We start from the raw sequence: 18,067 nt of genomic DNA on the forward strand, positions 1-18,067 counted from the left end.
TGGAATTCTCCAACTATGGTTACACACTTAGATTAACATTTTAAAATGTATCTGAAAATGATTAATCTATTATTAATAGAACAAGCACAGTCTGCACCTAAGAAATAATAATTTTCACCAAGAATATCAACTGTTTCAATAAGCAATTACCACTTCCCTTTGTACAAATGCATTTAAGAAGTAATAACAGGAATCATGAAAAATTGCAAAAACTTTTGAGTTTTTTCTAAAGAGTTGTCTACAACTTGACATTTATTATGGAAAATCATATTCTTGAAATATGGCGTAGCTTTATAAATATCTCTAGAAAAATCGAGCTGATTCTGTCACACACAGCCATTACTATGAACTTTTTCTTTACCATAACATTCAATAATTCAAATAAGGACGTTTTAAAGTGCTAAAAGGCCAGTTATCAAGACATTACATAATCAGAATACAGCATGTATAGTGTTGCATTATGGTAAAACAGCAAGTATAAAACTATCTTCTAGGCTTTTTCCTAATTTCTTCGTTCCAGTCAAAATCTAAATCCCCATCATCTAAATTGTCTGCTGTGCAAAAGAGAGTTTTGTTTGAAATGGCTATTGGATTACTAGTAGGTCTGAGTTCAAATGATTTCCTTTTTCTCTGCACATCTGGGCTGTCTGTGCCCTTATTTTCAGTTACAGTGGCTATCTTTTGCACTGGGGTACTAAGGCTGCCTCCATTTGTCACATTTACAACTGTATTTTCAGGTGGTGATACATAACTGAACATTGCTAACTTTGCTAAAGTGCTAGAAGCCACCTTTCTATTAGATTCAGATGATGTAGGCTCACTCTGTTCCTTGTTGGTGGCTTTTGGAGTTTCAATATTCTTTTCCTGTTCATTACTTGAAAGTTCTCTTTTTACAGGAGACTCATCAGGTTTTATCTCTGCTTCACTAAATCTGGAATCTTGTGCTTTACCTTCTGTTCCATTTATCATCAAGTTTGTCTTTTTAGAACTTCCCTTTTGTGCCTTAACATTTTTATTTTCATTTTGACATATTTTAGCAGGTTTTGCATTTTCTTTGGGTGAGACAACGGATTCAACACTGTCACTCTGTACAGGACAATGTGCCATCTTAGACTTTTGCTTAAACGAAAAGGATTCCAACTTTGTTCTTAGAAAACTTGGAATCTCGTCAGCTTTAGGGTTTGACAGACTTGCACTATGTTGTTCTTGAAGGTGTTTTTTCTTTTTCTTCTTCTTTACCATGGGTGTATCATCTGAGCTAAGTGAGTTAAGCAAGGATGAATGATCAAAATCTTTACTAATGTCACCATCTAAAACAGGTGTAATGCCCAACTGAAATAAAGATTCAGATGTGTTGGAGTCAACTACCACTTCAGGCATATTCTCTGGCTGGATGTACTGTGCTGTTACAGCCTCTTTAACACTTTTATTTCGGGATCTGTAGACCTTCTTAGATACTCTCTCTGTTATGCAGGACTCCACAGTTACTGCTGGTACCTGCACTGGACGCTTTAAAAGTGATGCAGAAGAATCTGACAGCTTTGAACCCAACTTAGAAACAGTATTACAAGCCTTGGTACCTCTGTATGGTGTAACCACACTGTTCTGGTGTTCATTTGCAGTGACCTGAATTTGATCACATTTACTACTATCATTTTGATGGAGTTCACTGTGCTCGATACCAGGCACCTGTAAGATGCATTTATCAGGATCTCTTGCACAATTCCTCGATGCTGGAGATAAGAGAGATGAAGTTTCTTCACTTCCAAGCTGATCAAACCATCTCAGTTCATCTCCACTAGTGCTATTTTGTGGTTCTGCTGTGTGACCTTGTACATTGCTTTTGTTCATTTTTGGAACAGCTGTAGTTCCTGATTGTGTATCTCCTGTACCTTGGTTATCAGTAACTGATACATTTGTGCTGTTAACCACCATATCAGATGAAAATACAGTTTGCAAATTTTTGGTACAAACATTAGAAATGTCTAGTGTTCTAGTCTTAGAAATATTTTGCCTCTTCAAAGGACTTGGATGAATGCTTTGGAATCGTTGCTCTGTCACACTGGTAGATACTTTTTCTCCAAATCCTGCAGTAGCAGAGTTGATGCATCCAGGTTGATTTCCATTTTGTAATCTACAGAGGAAATATAACAAAAAATATTAAAAGGATAAATAAAAAAAAAAAATCAAAACTAAATCTTAGTCTGGTATTTTAAGAAGCAAAGCTCAATGGCCCTATTATCCTGCTAGTCTGCTGTTATTTGAGACAGTATACATTTACTACAATATGTAATGTCACCTGCTTTGACTGTAAAGAATACATAAAACATACCCATTGTATACTAAAATTCAATCATTTTTTGCTTGTACTCTTCACATCATATTAAGAGACAGACCACTCTGCCCTGTAAGGAAGGAATACAGTTAACAGCAGGTGACAGATATCAACAACTGTTGTTTTTAACTACATTGCTGCATGCTCTATAACATTTTGAGCTGCCCTGTATCCACCCAACCCACAAAACAAATTTATAGCCCCCCCCCCCACCCCAACAAAAATCTACTGGCTCCACACTTAAAGCCTTGAAGTTGTAAACAACAAATGACAAAACCGACCTTCCAAAAATGCGGCTATCTAAAGAGGGATTTTACAAAAGGCAGGGTCTTAAAAACTGCTGCATAATGACTGGTATCCTTATTATACCCCACCCACCAGTAGCAAATTACACTTTATCTCCCCTCCCTTTTTAATAATGACCATTTTCAAGGCATCTGTGCTCATTATTGACTGTTTTTGGCCCTGGTATATAAGAAAAGGTTGCATTTCGGAAATGGATTGATGTGTTACGAAATTTTCAGTGAATGATAGTAGAAAATGGAAAATATCTATAACATATCCTTGTGCTGTGCTCCTAGCTTTAAAGGCAAATGAGTAAGATTCATCTTGAATTTTGCTGAAGAAAATTAAAATCTTACTTTTATATTGAAATACTTTGGGCTGATTCCAAAAGACTTGCTCTGAGTGTAAGGAACTACTCACACTCAGAGCAAGTTTTAAAATCTGTCCCATGGTATAAGCCTATTAACAGATAGGCCTTACACTGAAGTAAATCACTTACACTGACAGCACGTCTTTAGAATCAGGGCAGACTTGCACAGAGAGCAACTCTTTTGGAATCCGTCCCCTAGTCTTTTTCTAGCATGAATATATAACAAATATTGCAGGTTTTAATAGTCTTTTTAATACATTATTCTGAACAAAACTGATAACTATACTTTTATGTTAAATTGAATGTTTTGCAAATGCTGCGGTTTGTTAAGGTATAACGGCTATTTTTAACCCCTCCTCTAAATCTCTATATCTCAATAATTCCTCCATGTATACTTATACAATTTTTGGGATAAGACACCCAAGTAGCCAGTCTTTAAACATCATACTTTAGCATACAACTGTACTACAGACATGGTAAGAACAATATATCAGATATATGGCTGACAGCCCTTGAAAACACTGTTTATTTTTAATGCAAGAAAAGGACATAAATTATCTCTATTTCTAAGAAACAAGTATTACATTCAGTTATTCTACCATAAATACTGTAAAGACAATATTGTAATAGTTAACAAGTTTATCAACCAAAAAAAGTATTATATATGTATGTTGTTCTGTGATCCAAATGACAAAAACAGCTTGATGGCTATAAGCGGTACCTACTGATACAGGGCCACATCTCAAAGAAGAAAAAAAAAAAAAAAAACAGTAAGTGGAATTTTCTAGTAAATTTCTAAGACAAATATGTCATGACCCTCAACTACAAAATGTAGCTGGTGATTCTGGGTACAAAATTATGTACCCAAATTTATCTTCATGGGGTATATGTCACTGCAAATTAGTTTAAGTTTTACACGCTTTTTTCCCTATTCTTTACCCATTCATTTCATGCAGCACACACACTAAGGTATAACAGCTCTTACACCCATTTGTTCTTCCAGGTACATGCAAGCGATGAAAGCTATAAGTGGGGGTACTCTCCAGGCAGCCACAAATAGCACATGCTATATGCCTTAACCGTGTGTCCAAAAGGCAGCTAACAGGAATGGCAACAATACCAAACTTTTGAAGAAGTGTGCTACAACTTATGCCTAACTCCAGCTAAGATGTGTACTGTCTGGAATACATGCGCCCATAACGCTATAATGCTGCTGGCTCATCTGCTGTGACACCCTGCCTCCATGGGGTATCAGCTTCAACTTCAACATGATGTAGGTATTTCATAAAACACCAACTACAGCAAGGTCAGTAAAATTTTAAATTACATACAACACTGAGATAAAACAGGATTAAAATATAAATGCAATCTAATTGCATCCCACCTATTCAAAAAGAAACCCCCAAAATATGTTTTTAGAGCCCTACAGAAGCTAGCAAAGGAAGGGCACTTCCAAAGCTACTGAGGTAGGAGGTTTCACGAGTGGGGAGCCTGAAACACATAAGAACATGCATCTGAAGAGTTGAGATGCATTTGAGGAACCACAAGCAGCCCCTGAATAGCAGAGTGCAAAACCGGAGTCAGAGTATAAGGCACCACTAACTCCTTCAGGTATGTTGGACCCAAGACAAGAACGGCTAAATACATCAACACTACGATAGTATAAATTATTTTGAATTGTAGAGGCAGCCAATGAAGGCTACGCAGAAAGCATAGTTGTGTAAGTAAACTTATTTTAACATTAGATGTTTGAATTATCATTGTTGGAGTAGCCTTGGCTATATGGATTGTATCCTGCATAGGATGCAACAGCTGGCCACATTCCACAGCTTTAACAGCACCTTCCATGCACCCAAACTGTTATTAGGTTCATAGGTGTGTACTAGGCTAATGACCCTGGTGCCTATAAAAGCCTAGCCCAAGAAGATTCCCTGCCATCATGCCGCCGAAAGTTAGTTCCCAGTGCTCCTGTCAAGCAAGGCCACTGAAGTGATCCCTGGGGTGAACTTCCTACTGCCCGACCACTCATCAAGGTTTCTCTAAAAGAGGGCCAGTGCAGTGCTCTGCTTGACGTGAATGGGAAGTTTGTTCCAGAGTATTTGAAGTCTCTGGGTTAGGAACCTGTCCCTCCAGCATGTTCTGTTTATTGTGGTAATGAGGTTTGGGTCCCTGGAGCGTGTGGCATGGAGGGATTGGGATTTCTTTAGGTGTAGCACATCTAGCAGCTCTGGGTCAGACACGGATTTGTAGGTCAAGCAGAGATCGCCTCTAAGTAGTGAGTCTGCCCATACAGGGCATGTGTCTAAGGCCTAAGATCCTCTTAGTGAGGTATTTTTGTGGCCTTTTCAGTTGTTGTAGGTGTCTACTGAGGTACATACCAAATGGGGTACTGCATTCTATAATAGGTCTAATGAAGGATGAGTAGAGAGGGATTATGACCTCTTTCTTCCCGGATGAGAAACCTTTTGTAATGAGATGTGCCACATAGAAGGACTTTCTGATTACAGTGACAATGTGGCTATCAAAGGAGAGGTTGCTGTCAATCTGTGTCCCCAAGTCTCATCACATCTTCAGTGTTTAGTGGACTACTGCCTATGTGGTAGTTCATGGGCACTGAATTTTTCCCAAAGGGAATGACAATGCACTTTTTGGCACTGAGCTTAAGGCCATGATTCTGACACCAGCCATTGCTGTCAGTGAGGCCTTTCTGAAGAATGCCTACATCAGCTGGAGAATCAATAATGGCTCCCAATTTGCAATCATCTCCGAACTTGGTCAGCCACAGTCCCTTTGTGTTGGCTTGAACTTCAGAGAAGTAGATGCCAAACAGGAGAGGACCTAGGACCGATCCCTGTGGGACACCACTTGTAACTGGTCGGGAGTCAGATATGGAGTCCGGTACTTTCACAGTGTGGGTTCCATCAGTGAGCTAGTTGGCAACCCATCTTATGACAAAGGGGTTTATATGCCTAGTTTAGTGAGTCTATGATTCCTGAGTGAGGGATGGTGTCGAAGGCCTTGGCAAGATCTATCTAGGTAGGCTGTGTGAAGTACCTTGCCCTCATCCACAGCTCTGGTGACAGACTCGAAGAAGTCTATCAGGTTGAGTAGGCATGATCTACCTTTCACAAACCCACACTGCGTGGGGTCCAGAGTTTGGAGATTCCCAATGTCCTTATTTATAAGGTCCATGATGATGATGCGCTCCATAGCCTTACATATCAGACTAGTCAGACTAATGGGGTGGTAGTTCCCAGGGTCTGTAGTCGCTCCCCCTTTGTGGAGAGGGAAGACCGTAGCAGTGTGCCATTCAGTAGGAACAAAGCCTGAAATGACACTGTGACTGAAGAGGGTACTTCAGGTGTGGTGCCAATTCACTTTGTAATTCGTGTAGAACACAGCCAGGGATATTATAAGGTCCCATGAAAGCTGTATTCTTGGCTTTGGACTGAACGTTTTTTACCTGTGTAGCTGTGATAGTAGGGACTTGGCATTCCTCAGGTATTGTGAAAGGCCCTTTAGGGGTGAAAGGGGGGTAAAGTTCGCAATGAACCTGTCGGCTAATATGTTGGCACTATCAGTTGGTTCTCTATATGTATTGCCATTGTGCTGTAACTCAGAGCAGATCTGAGTATTGCCATGTAGATTCTTGACATAACTATAGAATGCCTTGTGGTTGTCTTTAGAATCTGCAGCAATTTTGTTTTCATAGTTAGCTTTAGAGGATTTGATGAGGGATCTCAGTTTTTTGCTGAGGCTAACAAGGGAGTTATTCCAGTCTTGGGAATTCACCCTTTTCTGCAACATTTTTTTCCTTCTGTTGTAGAGTTTGTTTATTGTGGGGGACCACCAGATTGGCTTCCTTTTTTTGAAGGAGAGCATCTTGGTTCTGTTTGGTATGGCCTGTTCCATGCCTTTGTGTATGTCCTCATACAGTGCATTGGTGTATGATTCTGCAGTCATGCACCTATTTTCCATTTGCATGGGTGTTGTAAATTTGGCCACCTCTGTTTTTAGAAGCCCAAAATTGGCTTTGGAGAAGTTTTGTATGGTGATGGGATGTAGATATCCATGGTGATTAGTTTGTGGTCAGATCTGACCAGGGAGGAGCTGATTACTGGCGTAGAGCAATGGTCGCTCATGTTAGTAATGACCAAGTCAAGGATGTTTCTACCCCTGGTGGGAGTAAGAATGAGTTGATCCAGGGCGTTAGAATTAATGAATTCCAAAAAACGTTGAGCAAGTGTGTTGGTATACGAGTAATTTTCCCAGTTAATGGAGGGGTAGTTAAAGTCTCCCAGTATAATAGTAGTGGGTTGTACCCTAATATTTTCCAGTGTGTTTAGGAATGTGGAGTGGGAGTCTTGGGACATGGTGGGGGATCTATAACAGGCTACAACCTGGATTGGAGTTTTACCCAGTGTTAGTTGTACCTGAAGTATCTCTGATGCGTTATGTTCAGCTACTAGTCTGGAGGTGTGGATATCCTTTATGAATATGGAGACAACACTGCCTTTAGTGCTTTGGTCCAGGTTTATGGACCGAAAGGTGTGGTACGAATTATAGCCTGGCAGTGCTGGGGTGCTCTCCGGAGCCTTGAACCAGGTCTCGGTCACTGCACAGATGTCGATGTTCTCCATTTTAAGGTGTGCTTCGAGCGAGTGCATTTTGAGATTTAGACTTCTAGCGTTGAGTAGCATAACCCTTAGATTTCCTTTGCTTGTAGCTATTATGGTGGTAATTTTGTCTTCAGAACATTGCCTACAAAGGCACTATGGGGTGGCAAGAACCTTGGCCAGTATCCAGAATCGCTGGGGTGACAGGTGCAGGCCATCTCTGATGAAGCATCAAGGTCTGTCGATCATGTCATCCCAGGCAGACAGATACTGGATCCCCTTAGAATGACACCAGAAACTTAGCCAATTGTTGAAGTCAATCATTTTCTGCTTGTACTGTGGTATAATTCTGGGTGACGGTAGGATGCTACTCAGAGCTAGGGTCATACCTGCCTGGGCTACAAGATCCGAGAGCTCCTCTATGCTTCTTTTCATGTAGTCCAGGGAGGTACGTCTCAGGTCATTCACACCAACATGGGCAATGACAGAGTCATATTTCTACCTGTTGTGGAGTGACTTAAGTTTGTGCGTTATGTGGCGGATTCTGGCACCCGACAGGCAGCTGACCGTAAGTTTCTCCTTATTCAACCTAGTGAGTGGGACATCAGTGTGCCTTACTATTGAGTCACCTATAACTAGTGTATTAGGTAAGTTGTTTTGCCTTATGGGCTTTGGTTGAGTGGCACACTTTATGTGAGCTATGTGTCTCATGGTTTGTGCTGGGATGTGGTGATCGTTTGCATTTCTGCCTCGCAGGTCTCTGTTATTCAGCTTGATTTGAGTTGAAGAAAGATGTGATTGGGGCACCAAGCCCTTCAGAGCTTTCATGGCATCAGAGAGAGGGTGGCTAAGCTCTGAAAAGGTCAATGCTAGGAAAGTACAAATATAGATCCTTACCTTGGCAACAAAAAACAACAAAAACAAGGGAGGTGGAGGGAGGAAGCAGCTACTGCAGCAGTGATCACTTGAACATCTACTGTTATGCTATATTTACTCACACAAATGTATACTATGTTAATTAATATGATCACTGCTGCAGTAGCCTTAGTTATATGGGTAGATTTCCGTAGCTTAGAATGACTATGAGGAGGAGGAGGAGAAAGGTTGAGAGTCCAGAAGCCCCTGGAGAATAGTCCTAGCAAAGCTCGTCCTAGATCTGGAAAAGGAATTTAGGTTTGTAGTGCTTTGCAAAAGTATGTGCAGAGTATCAACACTTCTAGAAGCCAACCCTTTCCAAAAAAGCCACATATGAAGCCATGGCTCTAGAAGAATTAGTCTTGAATGTACCTGGAATTACCTTATTGTGGTAGGTATAAAAAAAGGTAATAACATGAGACAACCATTTGGAAATAGTCCTTTTTGACACAGGTTGTACTTTTTTCTCACACCTTCACAAGAAAGTAACATCTGATCAGAGTTTGTAAAAGATTTTTGTTCGGTCAGGATAATACTGGAGTTGTCTTATAGACATCCACGGTATGGAGTATCTTTCCTCTCACACTTTCAGGTTTTGGAAATACAGGGAGATGGATAGCTTAGCTCAAAGTAAACTCAGACACCTCTTTAGGCATTAATGAAGGATTAATTCTCAAGAAAGCCCTATTTTTGAAGAAATGAGGAAAGGATGACCCAAAAGTGCTTGCAATTCAGATACTCTTCTTGCAAAGTTCAGAACTATTAGTAAGAGTGTTTTCCATGTTCAGAACCTCAAGTCTGCTTGATGAGCTGGTTCAAATGGGGCAGAGAGTTAATTTTACAATACAAAATTAAGATCTGATGTTGCCACCTGTTTTTTAGGGGGGGTGGTATGAAACAACCCTTTCAAATGAGATTAAATTGAAAGAGGGTGATATATATGAGCAAACATGCTAAAATGGTCTACAAAAGGCAGTCCAGAGAATAGTAACTCATACAAATAAAACAGAAACAGAGAAACACCAGTCCTGAAATGGTGCTGGTCCCTGGTGTGGCACCAATTAAAAAATCTTTTCCATTTACTAATACATGATTTTCTACTAGCAGGGTTTTCTTTCCACATTTAATTATCTGCACTTTCACAGAAAATGGGTGCCTAAAAAGTATTACGATTCTATCATTTAGTGGTTATTTGCAGTTGTTTGGGGTTGTGATATACCAACCACCACTTGTCCTGTGTAGGCGCACTCTGTGAGGAAGCTTGTGGTACTGGTCTTTGGCCATTTCCCAAAGAAGGTAGAATCACTGTCGCTTTACCGAGAAAAGGAAGTCACCACAATGATATTTGAAGAGTTCCACCGAAGCGTCGGAATGACCCTGGATATTAGTGGAAAGGGTATAAAAGCATACAGGAACACTCCTGTCCAAGGAAAAGAAAAATCATCTGCCATCCAGGCTTTCTTGCATTGAGTCCTGAAGCAGAATTTTGCCAAGTGGCAGTGACTGGTGAAAAGTTCTATTGGATGTGCTGGCCACAGCTAAATCAGTTCCTAGAAGATTCTGTCCTAGTCTTGCTCAGTTTGACTGCCACGCAATTTCACTCTGATGGTATGTAAGATTGTGCAGAAAAGCTGTATCCCAGGCTACTGCAGTTAGTCTGCACAGAGTATAAGATCTGGTTCCCCCCTGTTTATGTACCACATCATTGTAATGTTGTCTGTAAACATTTGTAGTGGCCCTGAGGACCAAAAGTGATTGAGAGAGCTGACAGCATTATAAGTGTCAATGTCTCTTTTTAGGTTTACGTACTTTGGTCTATCTTTTCTGCTTCAAAGACCCTGCCCTTTCATCCCTATAGACACTGCTCCCCAAGCAAAGTCTGAGGCATTTATTATTAGACACTAGACTGGAGCTGGAAAGGAAAATGAAAGACCTGGATTCTGATAAATCTGGTCTCTCAAGGACAGCAGGCTGGCTTGACAGTAATGTCCAAACTGACATACCTCCTCATACAACCTCAAGAAAGTTCCCAACATACCCTCTCCTAATAAATGGCCATAATACATTGGGACACAACTAGGTTGAGTTGCACGGCTAGGCTTATAAAGGTCCTGGTGATCATTAGGCTATAATCTACATATGAACCTAAAAAAATCCCTTTTCACAAACTCCAAAACTGGAATTTGGCATGCAGGATAAGTTGATGTTAGGAACACAGAGTTTAGCTACCAGTGAATTTTTCTCATGTGGAGTCTTGCTAGAGGAATCATGAGAATTATAGAAGCTATAAAACACAAATCCTGAGAAATTCCCAAGATGAAACAGTCGTTTGAGTGAAAAAAATAGGAATAGCTTTAGATTCAGATCTAGTTTTTTCCTGTGAAAGAAAAGCTATTTGAACTGAGGTATCTAGGGGATGCTCAAGGAAAGAAAATTCTGTGAGGAGCAAACAAAACCTTTGCATGTTGTTGTGGAATTCCACTCTGTACCTCACCAGAGTGAGATCTCTTTGACACTTTGATAAAGACTCCACAAAGATAAGCAAGTTATTTTGATAAAGACTCCACAAAGATAAGCAAGTTATCCAAATAAGGAAACATATGAATACCTTGCAACAGACTATAACTGCAGTTAGACAATTTGTGAACACTCTTGGAGCAGTGGATTAGACAAAAGGTAAAGCAGAGAAAGTATAATTGTGTGAAATCATACCACAATGGTAAATGTCCTTATCTTCATTGTTGCAGTATTCATTACAATAGGGAGCCCCTGCCAAGGGCAGCCTGATGTCCGGCCAGTATACCAAAGCCTCTAGGCTAAAATATGCCATATGTCACATGTATGCTCCTTGTGTAGCTTAGGGTATACAGGTGACGTCTGGATGTACCATCCTCAGAAATGAGAGCCCCAGTAGGAAAACCAGTCCAAAGAATACAAAGGTAATCAGTAAATCCAGAAGAAAAATGCACCGGGGGTGGAGGGAGGGAGTCAGTGAATATTGCAACAGTGAAAAGAATGACACCTACCATTATGGTAAGATTTTACACAACTGTACTATGTCTATCCATTTCACTGTTGCAGTATTCATTACAATAAGGGGAAATGCCAAAGCTCAGGGAGGAGGAAGGACCAGCAGAGCTCACTAGGAAGCCATGAAGGATGGCGCTAGCAAAACCAGCTCTAGCTCTAGAAATTCCATCCAGCTTGTAGTGCTTGGTAAAGTAAGCACAGAAGTCCAGGTCCTCAAGAATAGAGTTAGTATCCAAACCCTTGAAAAAAGCACCAGAAGAAGCCATAGCTCTAGTAGAATGAGCCTTAACAGAAGAGAGAAGGCTCCTACCATGAAATGAATAACAAAAATAAATGGCTTTAGAAATCCAAGAAGAAACAATTTTCTTGGACACAGCCAATCCTAAGGACCTAGGATGAAAAGAAACAAACAGCTGATCAAATTTACGAAAAGCCTTAGTTTTATCCAAATAAAATCTGAGTTGTCTATGCACATCCAATGTGTACATCACCTTCACACTGGCAGATTGCAGAGAAAGGAAAAAGTGGGTAAATAAATAGACTGATTAAAAGACAACTCATTCAACACTTTGGCCATAAGAGGAGGATTATGAAACACCAAAAAAGGACGACAAGCCATAAGAGCTTGAAGCTCAGACACCATCTGGCAGAAGTAAGGGCTAACAAAAGTACAGTCTTCCAAGAGCAATGCTGCAAGGAAGCTGAGCTGCAGGCTCGAAAGGAGCCTGGGTCAATTTTTCTAAAACTAACAAAAGATCCTATGGAGGAAGAACAGGCTTCCTGGGAGGCCTAAGGTGAACACCACCTTCAAGGAATTGTTTAGCTTCAAATCTAAAAGCGGCAATAAATGCAGACAAGCAGAAATAGCTAAGTGGGCCTATACAGAAGAATAAGCCAACCCACCATTGAGCAATTCACACAGATAAGAGATAACCAAAGGAACATCCACAGAAATTGGATCCAGACTTCAAGAAGGACACCAAACAGAAAATCTCTTTCATTTGGATAAGTAGGATTTCCTAGTAGTGAGTTTCCTGGCATCCCGCAGGACCCGAAGCACATCCTCAGAAAAAAAAGGGGTGTCTGTGGAATCAAAATCCTATCACCCACAGAGTCAATTGAAGACTGGACAGGTGGGGATTGATGAGAGATCCCTTGTCTTGTATGAGAAAGTCCACCCTATGAGGTAACTTGTGAGGATTGCCCCTGGCTAAATGCAAAAGAGGAGGGAACCAATGCTGTCTCGGCCAAAAGGGAGTCACCAACAAGATTTGGGGGTGGTATCCAGTTGAATTTTTAACAGGACTTTTGGAATGACAGGAAGGGGAGGGAAAGCATAAAGAAACATCCCCTTCCATGAAAATGAGAGGGTGTCCACCTTCCAAACCAGAGGACCTGTGACTCTGGCACAAAATAGAGGAAATTTTCTGTCAGAGGGGAGGTAAAAAGATCCATTTGAGGAGTATCCCACTGGTGGACAATGCCCCAAAACACACCCCTGTGAAGCATGCATTCATGGGATTGAGTTATGGACCTGTTCAGACAGACTGCCACAATGTTTTGACTTGAAGGAATGTATATTGCCTGAAGAGTCACTTGGACTGGATAGCTAGTTCCCACACTAGGACAGCTAACCGACAAAGAAGACAACACCCTGTTCCCCCCACTTGTTGACATACGACATCACTGTGTTATTGTCCGTAAACACCTTGAGAGGTTCTGGGGAGAAAACAGGATGAAAAGCCAGAAGAGCTGTCAGAAGAGCTCTCATCTCCTTGATGTTGATGTGGTCTTTATGCTGAAGAGGCAACCAGATTCCCTGCACCTTTAGGAAGCTAAAAGTTGCTCCCCGTCCCACATCTGAGGTGTCTCTGTGAACTGCTCCTTAGAGTGATGAGGTAGACGAAAGGAAGCCCTGGATTGAGAGGCAATTGCTGAATCCACCACTGAAGTTCCTGCTTGAGACATGTAAGAAGAGGAACTAAGAAATGGAGGGGAAGAGAATACTGAAGCCAAACTGACTTTAGAAACCACTGACGTTTTCTCAAGTGGAGTTTAGCAAAAGGGAGCATAGGAATAGTGGAAGCCATGAATCCCACAGCTCTCAGAAATTCCCCTGCTGTTGCTGAGGTGAGAGGAAGAAGGAACTGAAAAAAGGAAATGAGAGTTAGAGCCTTGGGAGGAGGGCAGGGATGCCAGCATAGGAATAGTCTGGATCCTGCACCCCAGAAAGACATGATCCTGAGAAGGAGTCAGAAAAGACTTTTTGAGATTTACACTGAACCCCAGGCTCTGCAGAAGCGAGAGTGCAAAATAAAGGTTTTGCAACAAGATCACTGGAGAGGATGCCTTAAACAGGAGGTTATCCAAGTAGGGAAAGACTTGGATCCCCCTTAGCCGGCAAAAAGGCAATCACAGGAGCAAGGCATTTGGCGAATACCCTTGGGGCAGCAGAAAGACGAAAGGGCAAAGCACAGAACTGAAAATCCCTGGAAGCAACAGAGAAACAAAAACTCCTTGAAAAGGGAATAGACTGGGATATGGGCATAAGCATCCTTGCAATCTAGAGACACCATATACGCCTGAGGAGGAAAGAGAAGGAACAAAGTCTGGAGGGATAACATTCGAAAGGAAGGCACCTTCAGAAAAGTGTTTAGATGACAGAGATCTAGAATTGATCTCCAAGTACTCTCTTTCCTGGGTACTAGAAACATCCTGAAGTAAAACCCCCTTGCCCTTTGGGACACAGGCACCAAATGAACAGAACCCTGAGTCAAAAGGTCCTGAAGCACCTCTGGAAAGAAGGAGAGTTGCTCTTGGGGGGACTGAGGAACACCCACAAAAGGGGGGGGAAGAGATTTCCAAATCATGAAATACCCTTGGTGAATAATGGACAGGGCCCAGGAATCCAGAGTAATCTGCAGCCAAACAGGAAGAGACAGAGAGAGAGGGATGAATAGAAACAGGAAATTGGCTGGGAAGAGTAGGATAGTCAGACACCTGGCTTATCCAGAAAAGGATACTTATGAAGCATAGAAGTCTGAGTAGCCTTATAATGAGGAGCCCACTTGCCACACTTTTTACCCTTAGGAGGACAGCAAAATTGCCTGCGAACCAAGGCTGGCTTATTGGGGTAGTTTCTCTGAAAAGTAGGCACAGGAGAAACAAACAAGTTTAAGTTCCTGTAAAGCCTTGCTCTTATCCTGAAGGGACTTAAACATACCAGCAGCTGCTTCATCAAACAAGAGTTTATCATCAAAAGGGGCACCCATCAACTTAGGCTTAATATCATCATCGGGCAAAAGTTGAGGCCAAAGCCAAGAATACCCTCATCACTAACCCAAAAGCAGCAGCCTTAGAGGAAGCATCTACTGAATCATAACTACATCTTAATGGAATGACAAGCCACCTGGGAGGAAATCCCTAACAGTGAAAGAGCAGAAGTTTTCCACTCATAGTCTGGAAGATCAGAAATAACCAGACAAGCCTGGGATATGATAGCAAACAAATACCTGGACATATGGGTCTGACAATTAACAGCCCTAAAAGCCGAAGTAGCAGAGGTGTAAACCTTCTTGACTAGACTTTCCATGGTCCTGCCATCTTTATCAGAAGGTAGTAACTTGGGAGAAGGAAACAATTGAGAGGGTTTTTCAGAAGCTATAGACACCAACAAGGGGTCAGCAGAAGGATACTTGTACAGAAATGTACAGTTCTTAGGCACCCTATAGACCCTATCAGGTTTCTTGGGAGTAGGTGACTGATAGTCTGGAGCCTTAGAAGCATTAGAAAATGCATCCAACAAGACAGCAAACACAGGAGGAACAGCAGAAGGTTTAGGAGAATCCATCTGTAGCAACTCATTGCATCTTTTATGTACCTCAGCAACCTAAGCACAATCCCATTTAAAGAACTTCATCATCCTGGAGATCGTATCTCCAAAGAAAATCTCTTCAAAGAGAGTAGCAGAACTGGTAGATTCCTCTTCCTCTGATCCATAGTCCAAAAGGAGAGGAAATCTGAGAAGAGTAAGCAAGGGATTCCTCATCCAAATCCAGTTCCTCCTCAGAGGGGTCTTTTTAGAGGAGTAGAAGACCAAGGAGGGGCTGGAACAGAAAAGTACAGTTTTGTACCTACCATAAATGTAGATGTCCGATAGATATGCAACTGCAGTCATAACAAATGGGTTGTCCTGCCTCAGGCAGCCCTCGGTCGGCCGGATTCCAAAGTCTGGGTCCGACGTCGGCTGATGTCGCATTTCTCTCCGACGTCAGAGCGGCTGGAGTACATAAGCATCAGCCAACGCCATTTTCTTCAGTGTTTCTTGCCCCAGATGCCAGGTGCCCTCCAAAGAAGGCTGTAATCAAATTGGAAGACAAAAACAGGATTCCAGACAAATAAATGAGCAATAAACAGATACACCATAACAGATATCCCCAGCTAAGAGAAACAGGGATAGGAGTGGACCCTAGGCATAGAGGGGTATGGAGGGAGGGAAAATCCGACTGCAGTTGCATATCGATCGGACATCTACATTTATGGTAGGTACAAAACTGTACTATGTCCTTCAAGAATGCAACTGCAGTCATAACATATGGGTAGAATACCATAGCTTAGCTGGGGGAGGAGGAATGCTCTAGGAAAAAGATGGTGTGGCAATCAAACCCTGCAGGACTGCAGAAGCAAAGCCTGCTCTGGATCTGGAGTATAGAAGGAGATTGTAGTGTTTGGAGAATGTATGCACGGAGCTCCATGTAGCAGCTTCTAGAATGTCCTTAGTAGGCACCCCTCTTAAGAATGCTGTAGAGGTGGCTGTAGCTCTGGTGGAATGTGGTCTGACATTGGCTGGAACAGTCTTGTCATGAAAGGAATAACAGAATCTGATGCAATGTCCAATCCATTTTGAAATAGTCTGTTTTGAAATTGCTTTTTCTTGGACCGCAGGGGCGTAAGCTACAAAAAGTTGTTCAGACTTCCTACTGGTCTTGGTTCTGTCCAGGTAGTATCGAAGTTGTCTGTGAATGTCCAAGGTATGTAACAGTCTTTCCCCCTTATTCTCAGGACTGGGGAAGAAAGCAGGCAGATGAATAGCTTGATTTAAAGAAACCCTAGATACCACCTTTGGCATAAAAGTAGGGTTGGTCCTTAATGAAACCCTGTCTCTGTGGAAAATTATGAACGGTGGTATTGCCATTAGGGCCTGTAGTTCCGAAACCCTTTTTGCTGAGGTAATTGCCAACAGGAAAGCTGTCTTCCATGACAGAAATTGCAAGTCAACTGAAGCTGCTGGCTCAAATGGAGGTAGAGTCAGTTTTTCTAGGACAAAATTGAGGTCCCAGCCTGGCACTGGAGCCTTTCTTGGTGGCTTAATGTTCTTGATTCCCCTGAGGAATTGCCTTAGCAAAGGATGTGAAAAGACAGGCAGATCAGTGTTATATCTAGCTGAAATAGCTGATGCATGTATCTTTATGGAAGAATATGAGAGTCCATTCTTTAGCATATCTGCCAAATATTCCAGGATGAGTGGAATGTTCAATAATGATGCATCATGTCCCTTGCTGATATTCCAAATGCTGAATCTCTTCCATTTTGCTAAGTAAACCTTTCTGGTGGATGGTCTTCGAGCCTCTGTTAGTATCCGCTGAACTTCCTTGGAGAGAGATAGGTTGAGGTTATTCATGGGATCTCCCAGGCTGTTAGCTGCAGTGTCTGAAGGTTTGGATGCACTGTTTTGAAGTTGTGTTGAGTCAAAAGTAGAGGCCATTGGGGAAGGGCCCACTTCTTGGTGTGACATATGCTCCGTAGTAGTGGATACCAGTGTTGTCTTGGCCAGTCCGGAGCTATTAGGATCGCCTTGGGTCTCTCTGCTTTGATCTTTAGTAATACTGAGGTCATCAGTGGCAGAGGTGGGAATGCATAGATTTTTAGGAGGTTCCAGTTGAATGAGAGAGCATCTATTTTCCAAGCTTGTGGATGGTATGTCCTTGAGCAGAATTTTTGTAGATGATGGTTGAGGTGAGAGGCAAATGGGTCTACTTCTGGCCTGCCCCATGTCGAAGTGAGCTGTGTGAAGATCTTCGGATGTAACCTCCACTCGTGTGGATCTGTGAAATTCCTGCTTAGGCTGTCCGCCAGCACATTGTCTTTGCCTGGAACAAACTGGGATTGTAACTGAATGTTTAGGCTCAGTGATTTTTCCCAAAGATGCATTGTCAGTCTGCAAAAGGGGGTAAGAATGGGTGCCCCCTTGCTTGTTTATATACCACATCACAGTGGTGTTGTCTGTCCGTATCAGTAAATGGCCTTACTGAAGTTGGTGTTGAAAGGCCTCGATGGCATGTATTACTGCCAGCATTTCCTTTTGGTTTATATACAGATGTGTTTCCTTTGGAGACCATTATCCTTGTATACACCTGCCTTCCATGTGCGCCCCCCATCCAAGGTCTGAGGCGTCTGTGGTCATGGTCTGTGTTATCTGTGGTTTTTTGAATGACATACCTGTGTTTGCCTGGCTTA

The 18,067-nt window shown here is 41.9% G+C and overlaps 1 protein-coding gene across 2 annotated transcripts in view; it reads right to left on the reverse strand.

Annotated features, from left to right (window-relative positions):
- Window positions 1-213: 213 nt before the first annotated feature.
- MCM9 (minichromosome maintenance 9 homologous recombination repair factor) overlaps window positions 214-18,067 on the reverse strand; it is a 1,342,783-nt gene continuing 1,324,929 nt past the window's right edge. For both annotated transcript variants that reach the window (XM_044074397.1, XM_044074388.1), the window contains one exon: window positions 214-2,134. In XM_044074397.1, the coding sequence (XP_043930332.1) occupies window positions 484-2,134 (1,651 nt within the window). In that variant the 3' untranslated portion in view covers window positions 214-483. The remainder of the gene's footprint in view (window positions 2,135-18,067) is intronic.

Source organism: Protopterus annectens, chromosome 1.part1 (assembly GCF_019279795.1).
Source record: "Protopterus annectens isolate FY-2018-M chromosome 1.part1, PAN1.0, whole genome shotgun sequence".
NCBI lineage: Eukaryota > Metazoa > Chordata > Ceratodontiformes > Protopteridae > Protopterus > Protopterus annectens.